This window comes from Mercurialis annua, linkage group LG6 (genome assembly GCF_937616625.2).
Source record: "Mercurialis annua linkage group LG6, ddMerAnnu1.2, whole genome shotgun sequence".
NCBI lineage: Eukaryota > Viridiplantae > Streptophyta > Magnoliopsida > Malpighiales > Euphorbiaceae > Mercurialis > Mercurialis annua.
Window position 1 is genome coordinate 45,343,064 of NC_065575.1, and position 10,343 is coordinate 45,353,406.

A 10,343-nucleotide genomic window follows, 5' to 3' on the forward strand; every position below is an offset into this window, starting at 1 on the left:
ATTCAACGCATAATTAGTTGTGTTAGTTTCTATATTTTTAAAGATCAATTCAATTATTTATATTTAATATGATTTTTTTTAGCTAAACTGTTCCATTTTATTTGTTAATTTTTTTTACTTTTTGATCACATTTGTGTTAATAACATATATTTCTTTCTTACCTTGCGATTAATAACTTCCGTAGTTGACTACATCATATTGCCAAAATAAAAAATGAGGAAAATAAAAAGAAATGTACATATGATATTTAACGTATTCATAATACGTGTAAAAAAAATAACAAATAAAATGAGATGGAGAGAGTATATGATTAATATAAATGATATATATGATTAATAGTTAATTTATAGGCAAAATATGTTGTTAATTTAAAATAAATAATTTTTCCTAAATAAATCATGTTTGTCGTAAGGATGCTTAGAGCATCCCCAATGGTATTCTTTAAAATAAAGAGCATCTTTTGTAAAATAAAGAACATCTTAAAAATAAAGAGTGATATTTAAAATTTTACTCCAATGGACTCTTTAATATCAATTTTTTATTGTATATAATTTTAATAATTAATAATAAAATAAAAGTATTAAATAATAATAATATTAAATTAATTGCCTCTCTAATATTAAATTTTATTTTATTTTGTTTTCATATAAAATATTAATAAAATATTAAATATTAACAAAATAATTTTTATTTATTTAATTTTTTATTCATTTATTTATTCAGTTTTTTGACTAAAAGTAAAAATATAATATTTAAAAGTAAAAATAACTACCTTATTTTTTAAAATTTAAAATTTTACTATTTTAAAAATGAAGTAGAGAGTGAAAATGGCTCTTTACATATGGAGAGTCATTTTCACTCTCTACTCTAAATATAAAGAATAGAGAGTCCATTAGACTCCTAATTTATTGTCAAACTTTTTAATTTAAAGAGTTTGACAATTTTAGAGAGTTCATTGGGGATTCTCTTAGCCCTGGTGGTGGCTAAGCTCTCCATTGTATTTTCAAATGTTTACTATTTCAATCTCTACAGCTTGTGGTTTCGATCCCGACTGTTGTTGCAGCTTTTGGTTTCGATCCCGACTGTTGCAGGTTTCGAGTCCATCCCCGTGGTTTTGGATGAATTGACTAAAAATCGTAAACCTAATTAGCTTCTATTTATGTAGAAAAAAGAACCGTGTTTGAATCTATAATCAATTTACTAGATTAAACAGATTATATAGATGATACATATAACATATTTCAATTTTCACTCGTATTCATAACGAAGAAATTCTTACGCGAACTTGGTTCACTGTATAAGAATATGAACCATCCGCTTATAGAACGACACAAAGTAATAATAAATGTAATAATCAATCAATAAATATATATTAATTTTAGTTAAATTGTTATCAATATCACATTAATTATTGCCGTATCTCACACGATAAATAAATAGTTGATAAGTTCATGTAAATATTTAATATTTACATCGATATAGATAAATAAATAAATCTTATTCGTGTTTGAGTCTAATGGTACCAACAAAATAATTAGACACGAACAAAATCCGCCAACCATTTGACACTCCTGTTTGACATACAACAATCTAATGGAAACGAAAAATGATACTGCAGCCCTATTAATATAAGCTCAGAATCTGTAATTCACATAAATTTACCGCTAAAAATTATAGATATCAAATAATATAGTTATAGTCCAGACAAGTAACCATTTCTTAAATTTGACAACAAATAAGAATAACATCAATATATTATTACCATTACGGACAAGCATAATGAACAGTGACAGCAAAGGCTGCTATATCGTTGGCGTTAATTAGCGAGGACCTTTTTAAAGGTCACCTAGGATAGGGCGAACAGCTCGAAAGTTTACACCAAATGATTATTTAACTAACATAACTTCCACTGCGATTATCCGACTTGTATCTTCACAGAGTTTTGGCTTTCGGTCGCGATGGAAGTAACTGCATAACAGCACGTAGAAGTCCATTAGTAAACAAATTTCCGAAATCAGAATCTTTGGGAAACATCATGCAATGAAATCGCAGGAGCTTTTTTATTTCTAGATCCAAACAATTTCACTTTTAGATTTGGATACATGTAACGGTATGCACATGTAAAGCAAGCAATAGAGCAAACAACAGACTAAAACTATACCTGATAGCACGAGATTAAGGAGGAAACAAATCCAAAGGCTCCTGTAACACGAGGAGTAACCTTCTTGGGTGTCAATTGAAGCAGCCCAACTGCAACGACAATATCCATACCCGCCTTAACAAGGGCTAGTGACCTCTCGTTTGATTTTTGAAGTTTAGCACGGTATTGCTCATTCTGCATGAAAAAAGAAGCAATAAGAATAGAACACCATACACGAAGCAACTGTAATGGTCTGTGAATCGCATAGAATACAAACTTGATGTTTGTCGGTATCCTTGAGCTCCTTCTCTAGCTTCTTCATCGATGCAGATAGCCTTCCGAGCTCTCCAATCTGATGTAAAAAATACGCAATGCATTAAAGCATGTATATATAGCCAGCGAAATACCCCTTTCTCATTCTTTCTCAAACTCTCTACTATAATTGTATTTCATATTAACTTTAATACAAAACTGCAGAATATCTATAACCACATGGAGTCATTCTTCACAGGCAAGCAACTAAAAAGTTACAAACCTCAACCAAGGTGGTACAGACTGATGATCCCATCCAACAGAAAAGAGATATCCTGCCAAGTAACTCAGCGCGTTCTTTGTTCTGAAAAAAAGAAGAGAAAATAGAAACAACAAAACGAAAACTCAGTGTCCTAGAGTCCAATAAAGAAAATGACAACGTACAAAATGTGAAGATATGAACGTGCATGGCATACCTTGTAAATGCCGCTTCTACCAAGCCAAACTATTTGATCAAGAAATAAGAACGTCGACAACAATGCATTTTTTGACTGAAAGAAGCAGAAAATTGACATAAGTCGCAAAAAACAAAATTGTAATATCCATGTACAAAAAACAAAAATATAAATACTAGCACTTGGTCCATACCTTTCCTAGTAAAACAAGAGGAAGAGGAGTTCCTTGAGGAACTGGGCTAATGAGAGCATGAAGATCATTGACAAACTGCAAATCAAAAAGATTAGCAAGCATGAATTATGCTAGAAAGTAAACTTGCAAGACATTAAATACAATATATGATAGCCACAATAGTAATTTTTTTTCACAATTCGAGACATAAAGAAAGAGCTAACGTAAACACGAATACAACCCACCAACATCAATCATGATTTAGAACACGATAAATGAACTACCTAGCAGCAGTCCAGCGCTTAGCTATAGCTCACTAGTACGATAAATGAACTTAACTGAACTTATTAATTTATAATTCTAAACACACAATCGAACCCAACCTTAAGAAGACGGAAAACTTTCCGAGCCAAGCTGGTCGACTTATCGACATTCTGGGCAGTACCAGGCTGTCCATTGCTGACGAATTTCGAACCATATTGAATTGCCCTGCATATCTTATCTCGCGCTTCAGCCTTGTTAAGATACAAAACTAATAACGCAAGTTCTGCTCTCGGAACATCCAATGTACTCATTCTGTATTAGTATCTCAAATCAACTGCAAGTCAAAATAACAGTTACCAATTAAGTTCAATAATAACATTAACAGCAATAACACATCCGAAACTGCAAATTTTAACATCCAGAGATCAAAAATTTAAACTCAATTCATTAAAAATTAAATCAGAAAATAACCCTAAAACTTAATCATACAAAATCAAATGAAAAACTGAACAAAAAATTACTTGGAAAAACTAAAAAATTAGAACGACCCACTCCAATTCAACGGGAAGAGAATAGAAATTACGAATCAAATTGAGGATTATGGTTAGGAAATTGAATGAAATTAATATATAAAGAGAGAGAAATAAGAGTGGTGTAATAGTACCGAATTGAGTGCCCGATGGATTTTGCCTCGAAATTCACAATCGAGATTTCTAAATTTTTTTAAATTTTTTAAATCCTTTTAACACCAAAACTAACAGATAAAAGAATTATTTAGATAGGCCAGCGTCAGCAATTTTGTGTCTGTATTAGCTTTTTTTTTTGTGATAGACTCTGATAAGGGCTTGTTTGGCTCCCTCTTTTTCTTAACAAGAAAACAAAACTTAAAATATGATTTAAATTTTTTGCATTTTATTTTATCCAGTTTGCAACTGCTTCTATTGTTGACTGTTTAGTCACCGTTGATTCACGTTGGTCATGTAATCTAATGGTTGTGATTCAGAATCATGGTTATTTGTCAGATAAAAAAATTTAAGACAGTTTTAGACGGCTCTTATCTTTCTGTTACGAGATGTCATTGAAGACGTGTTCTATGTTCCAATTAAATTGAAATCCAGATTGGCTTTTTTTTAACAGCAAATAGATAAATATGACGAATTTAAGCGGTGAGAATTTTCCGACACCATTAGCATCTTTAAATTTAAAAACCTGTTCCGCATCAAATATACCTTAATAAAGTGGCGTTTGAATAAACACTAAAAAATTTTGGTTTAACGACATGGATTTACAACATTTAAAACACACGACAGCTACACACAAATCTCCAAAACATAAAAAATAAAAAAAAACATAAGAATAAACGAGATAAAAGACGATAATTTTTGGTCCAAGGCCAAAGGTCACAATTAATCTGAAGCTGCAGAACTCATAAAAAGAAAATTAGATTTTCATAAGCAATCTTATATTATGTTATATTGATTAATAATACATCTGATTGCCCATAGTACCACATTTTTGACTTGGTTGATCATAGTCTACATTGTTTCATACAGAAAATGAAACATAAAAACTTTATCTTACAGAGAATTAATTATTGTTGCAACATTTTCGCTATTTCCTGCTGAATAAACTTCTTAATTTTCCTTTTTCCAATCGTTCAAGCAGCTTCTTGGCCCCGGGAATATCCATTTCAGTAAGCTTTTTAAGATAACCAATAGCTCCATAAGAAATCATAAGTTTTTTGCATTTCTTGCTCGACGAGAGAGATGCAAGGGACGAAACTGCGTACTTTTTTGCAGTGTTTTGCAGACTCGGATCGAGCAATTGCACTAGATTTGGCACACTTTTATCGTTCTTTTTAACTTCTCTGCAGTTCTGTGAAAGGCTCACCAAGCTCGAAATCGCCTGTGCTGAAGCCTCTCTAACACTGTTTGATTTAGCCTCGAGTAATTTTATCAGAAGCGGAATGCATCCAGCTTCGCCCACCGATCTTTTCATGTCTGTGGAGCTGCATACTCGACAAATTGCAGATGCGGCAGCTTGTTGTGCACCTAGTGATCCGGATTTAAGGACGTGGACAATGCGGGGGAGGAACCCGAGAGTCACTAGCATTTCCATAGAGACCGAAGTAACCAAATTCCGTAATGCGCCCACTGCAGATTCTTGGGGTAATGGACCGTCGAGATATACTAATAAACTGCGTATTCCGCCTTCTGAAACGACAAGCCTCTTTAGACTGTCATTGCTTGCAGTGAGATTCTGCAAGCATTCTGCTGCGTATTCTTTAGATCCGAGTAAAATTCCACAATCGAGAAGATTGATCATGACTTTAACAATTCCTTCTTCTGCTAGGGTTTGTCTAACCTCGGGAACAGCTGATATGTTCTTCAGCGTACACGCAGCTGCAGCCTGTGAAACTGAATCACCAATTCGACAGATTTCAATCAGTGGTCTAACCCCACCGTGTCCGACAATTGCCCTGGCTGTATCTGCGGACATTGACAATCTCTGGAGAGAGATTGTAGCCTTTTCTTTACCAACTGTGCTACCGGATTCTACAAGTCTTATCAGAGGTGGCAAAACACTTTCCGAAACTAGCCAATTCTCGCAACTCCCAGATTCTGCAAGGGAGCAGATTACAGTAACAGTTTTCTCCCGAATACGAGGAGAGGTTGCTGTTAACAACTGAACTAGAGCAGCGATATTGCTCCGTCCCAAAACAGCTAAAACATTCTTCTCGTCCTCTTTCATGACTTCAACAAGGCTGTCGAGAGCTTTATGCTTAGCCTCCAAGTGTCCAATCTGAAGCCGAGCAAGCAATTCCTTCACATTGCTATGAATTACATTCTCGGATTCTGTTGATGATCCCGCCACAGCTAAAGGTAACGTAGCTTCACCGAGCACACCAGTCTTGATCAAAAGACCGCAATCTCGTAAATTTAAATCCAATCTCCCAGATAAAGCATCAAGATCACTCTGCATCCTGAGTTTCCCCTCATACTTCTCACCCATACACAAATCTGATAATTCAATTGCATCTCTCAGCGTCTTCGACACAGCCTGCAACTGCTCTTTGCAAAGAGCATTCTTCGAGAAGCAAGGATGACTCGACAAGTCCGATAAATGCGACGGGATCTGCTCCAACTTTGAAATTATCATCTTCCACCTGCCAGGAAACACCTTAACCTCTCTAGCTTTATCAAGCGCACAAGGAACAAGCTCTTGGCCATGTAATAACCAATCTTCAACCGATTGAACATCTTCAACAACTCCTTTTCCTCTATCTTCCACCATGATTACGGATCAGATTCGCCACTAAAGCTTCCGCGCCGACTGAATTACAGAGAAAACCAACTCTCAAAGTGATAAACAGATAAGCAGAAATGATTTTTTCATATAAAATTCAAAAGGCAGTGGAGCAGTTGCAATCATCAAAACATAAATTATTATAAATTAAGATTATGATATCATTAAAATCAAAATAAAATCAAAAACAAAAAAAAGCCACCATCAATAGTTTAAAGAATCTAGTATGATCACACAAAACTTGTTACACTGAAAACAACAAAAGATGCCCACACAAGTCAGCATTTTCCATAGCTTTTTCAAGTCACCATTAAATGCCTACCAAAATTTAATCTTTTAATAAAGACTTATTCTAAACAAACTAACAACAATATTAAAAAAATTGTGAAACAAATCATGAAAAAGAACCCAAATAACTTTAAACTAAAGAGACAACTAATACCAATCAATTTTCAAATTCCAAAAACACCCTTATGAAAAATCACCTCCATTGAGCAAAAGGGTATGGTAGAAAGTGAAAAAAGACTCAATCTTTCAACTTTAATCTTCAATTATGAAGAAGATGGTATCAGATTTAGCTTCTGGGGTTTGGTAATATGATCCTAATGGTCAAGATTTTTGGGGGAGACAGAAAATCATAGCTGAATTGCCAATTTTATCCTCATAAATAAGGTTTTAAGAGAGAGATGAAGAAAAAGACTTTCCTTTGAAGAGACGATAGAAGTCTCTATCAACAGTTGTATAATATACATATCGAGTGTATTAAAATTTATCAAAGATGGAACCAATGGACCAAACCCCACTTAATATCACAAGACAAATCTACACACTAAATGCAAAAAAACAAAACAAAAAGAATACCTCAAATTGCTTTGACTATCATCAACCACAAATTCCCCATTTACAGTATCTTCAGTTTCTGGTAAAAATTGAACTGAGATTAGAATAAGAAGATGAGTTATTAACTAGGTAGCACAAATACTCTATTCAGTAACATATCCTGTTCGAAACCCCATTTTGGAAGAGTTTCGTACACTTAATGCTCGGAAACATTTCAAACACTTGACATTTCGGAAATCTTCCGGACACTTGATGTTTCGGACACTTTCGGAAATATTTCGGACAATTGACGTATCAGACATTAAATATAAAAAAACACTTGAAATAACACAGTTTCGTCCATATCCGTGTCCAAATTTTCCAATTTGGCCGGTTCGTATCCGTGCTACCTAGTTTATTTAAAGAAAAGGCTCCATTTTTATTTATTGCATAAAGAAAAAAGAAGCAAAATCCACGTCAAGAACAAACCTTTAAGCCTCAGGAACCAGAATTTTGTCTTTTTATCAAGAAAGCAACTCAGACATAGCTTGATCTTCAAGTTCAAACCCCCTCTGTCTCAATTGCAAGCCGAAGATGCTTCTAAGGAAGATTCAGCAGACAATTAACTTTATCTTCAAACTTCAGTCAATTTCCTCAGTTTGATCTTCAAAACTAAACAAAAACAGCCCAATAAAAAAGGGTGTTTGTTTTTCTTACAATAAATGGCCAGGTGAAGTTTTTTAGTTTGGTGATAGAGAAGCAGACACCAAACGGTCGAAAACACTTAGGCTTTGTTTGGGAGAGAAGGCATTAAAGTAAAGTACGGGTTTTTAAAGTAAAGTAAAGTACCGTAAGGGACGGTAAAGGAAGGTAAGGGTTGTGCATAACCCTTCCATGTTTGGGAAAATAATAAAGTAAATGAAGGGTTTATAAAAAAAAAACAGTTAAAAATAATCCAACACCCCAATATGGGGGGTTGACATATGAGGGTTGAGGGGGGTTGGGAAATATTTTTCAACCCCTCAAAACCTTTAAAAAAAAATTGCCAAACAGGGGTTGAAATTTTACAACCATTCCCTTCCCTTCCTTTCCTATCTCAACCCCTAATCCAAACAATACGTTAAAATAATAAAAACAAGAGCTCAAATTTGAAAACCCAACTAAAAAATATGAGACAGTAAAATGTAGTGAACAAAACAATCACATCCCAGATTCAAAAATCAAACTAGGGTTCTTCTCTCTAGAAGAAAATTGTGTCAGAAGTGTTTGTCTGCTTGGATTCTATAAAAATGTGAGAGAGAAAACTGAGATTTATTTTATTATATTAATTCTTTTTTAATTTCCTCTGAGATGATACGCTTAAATGTCGAACGTTATTGATTATCTTACGGCTATGATTGTGGGTGGTACTGTAGATTCGACCGTTGAGATTGGATAAAATTTGAATGGAACTTGTACGTGTGAAGTGGGGGCATGATTTTATTTGGAAGTCTATCTACGGTTCATCTTCTGCCACGTGTGTGGTACAGATAGTCGATTTTTTTTATGGGATAGTAAATTCTAGTTAAAATAAATGGGATAATTAAAGAAAATTTCTTATCTATTTTCTGAAGAAAAAAACCTTTACTATAACTAGTTTCGCATTACGTGCTACGCACGTGGCTCGTAACGCGAATCGTCAATTTATATATTAATTATTTTCATTACAATTACATCAATTTTTTTATAATTAATATTAAATTAATTAGAGTTTTTGTTTAAAATAAATTTAATATATCAATTTATTAAATTTTAAAATTAATTACATCAACAAATTTTGTAGTTTTTTTCGTTTTTTTTTTATCAAAACATAGTGTTTCTTTTTGTTTTTGACGAAAAGTTAAATCTCAAGTTAAAATACCTACAATTGGCAATCCCCATCAATTTATATCAACTTCGAGACCAACAGAGCACAAAATAAATGAATCAAATGCAGCAGACATAGTAAAGAAATTTTTTTGTCATAGAGTTGCTTCATGCGGCCTCCAGGCGGCATTCTGGCTCCAGGAGAGATCCTCATTGCGACTGGTAATGAACCATTATAATATGACAATTTTAAATTATTGGCTTATGTTTTCATACATTTGTTACGTGAATGTTATGATATTCTTATTTTTATTTTTGAATTGGGCAGTTTTTAAGTTTCCGTCTCTCTTCAAGTCTTTGAAATATATGCAATAACATGCTACTTGAATTTTTCAAATTCCGCTAACAGTACCTTATCTTCTGACCTACTAATTTGGAGACGTTTTAGCTATTTTTTTTTCATTGAATTTATTTTAAACAATTTTATTTTAATTAGTATTCTAATTCTAATATTATCTTTAGTGATTAATTATATTACTAATTTGTTAATGACTATAAAACCTTTTTTAACAATAAATTTAAAAGGCTGATTCAGTAAATTTACCTGTCTCCCTCCCTCCATCCGTGTTTTTATATATAGTATAAATAGGTATAAATATATTTGTAATGATGGAGTGAAATGTGAAATTCAAAATTACATACAATGTAATTATAAATTTGTATTTATTAAAACATGAATGTATAATAAAACTAATATTAGCATATACACATTGCAATCTAATAAAACTAATATTAGCATATTAGATTTGGAAGGTAACTTTAAGAACAAAGGGTCAACGCACCTCTTAAACTTGTAATACGGGGTTGTTAAATTCAGTTTGTATTTTTTTCAGCAATTAACTACAAAATTTATCATTTTTGTATCAAATTATCTCATAAGTGTATTTTTAAAATGCATAAAATACAAATCGAAGGTAAGAAATGCAAAAAAAATTAGAAAATCCCTAATTGTTGCGATAAAATTATTTTAAAACTATTTTTTGCAATAAAAATAGAAATTATCGGATAATCTCCAAGAATGAAGAGTTTT

The 10,343-nt window shown here is 32.7% G+C and overlaps 2 protein-coding genes across 6 annotated transcripts; both read right to left on the reverse strand.

The window, feature by feature from the left end:
* Window positions 1-1,736: 1,736 nt before the first annotated feature.
* Window positions 1,737-4,103, reverse strand: LOC126653744 (peroxisomal membrane protein 11C). 2 transcript variants are annotated; one of them, XM_050347675.2, is made up of 8 exons: window positions 3,948-4,103; window positions 3,403-3,617; window positions 3,041-3,115; window positions 2,869-2,943; window positions 2,676-2,756; window positions 2,418-2,492; window positions 2,162-2,335; window positions 1,737-1,968 (listed from the first exon to the last, which is right to left on the reverse strand). In XM_050347675.2, the coding sequence occupies exons 2-8, from the start codon at window positions 3,592-3,594 to the stop codon at window positions 1,933-1,935; spliced, it is 708 nt and encodes a 235-aa protein (XP_050203632.1). In that variant the 5' UTR covers window positions 3,595-3,617; window positions 3,948-4,103; the 3' UTR covers window positions 1,737-1,932. The 2 variants fall into 2 exon arrangements, with proteins under 2 accessions (XP_050203632.1, XP_050203634.1); XM_050347677.2 differs by lacking the exon at window positions 3,948-4,103 and adding an exon at window positions 3,805-3,916.
* Window positions 4,104-4,728: 625 nt separating this feature from the next.
* Window positions 4,729-8,702, reverse strand: LOC126687269 (vacuolar protein 8). Of its 4 annotated transcripts, XM_050381763.2 has the most exons (4): window positions 8,528-8,701; window positions 7,898-8,191; window positions 7,451-7,508; window positions 4,729-6,616 (listed from the first exon to the last, which is right to left on the reverse strand). In XM_050381763.2, exon 4 carries the CDS (start codon window positions 6,575-6,577, stop codon window positions 4,895-4,897), a length of 1,683 nt encoding a protein of 560 aa, XP_050237720.1. In that variant the 5' UTR covers window positions 6,578-6,616; window positions 7,451-7,508; window positions 7,898-8,191; window positions 8,528-8,701; the 3' UTR covers window positions 4,729-4,894. The 4 variants fall into 4 exon arrangements, with proteins under 4 accessions (XP_050237720.1, XP_050237722.1, XP_050237721.1 ...); XM_050381765.2 differs by lacking the exon at window positions 7,451-7,508 and having other exon boundaries at window positions 8,528-8,702; XM_050381764.2 differs by lacking the exons at window positions 7,451-7,508; window positions 7,898-8,191; window positions 8,528-8,701 and adding an exon at window positions 7,075-7,378.
* Window positions 8,703-10,343: the final 1,641 nt, after the last annotated feature.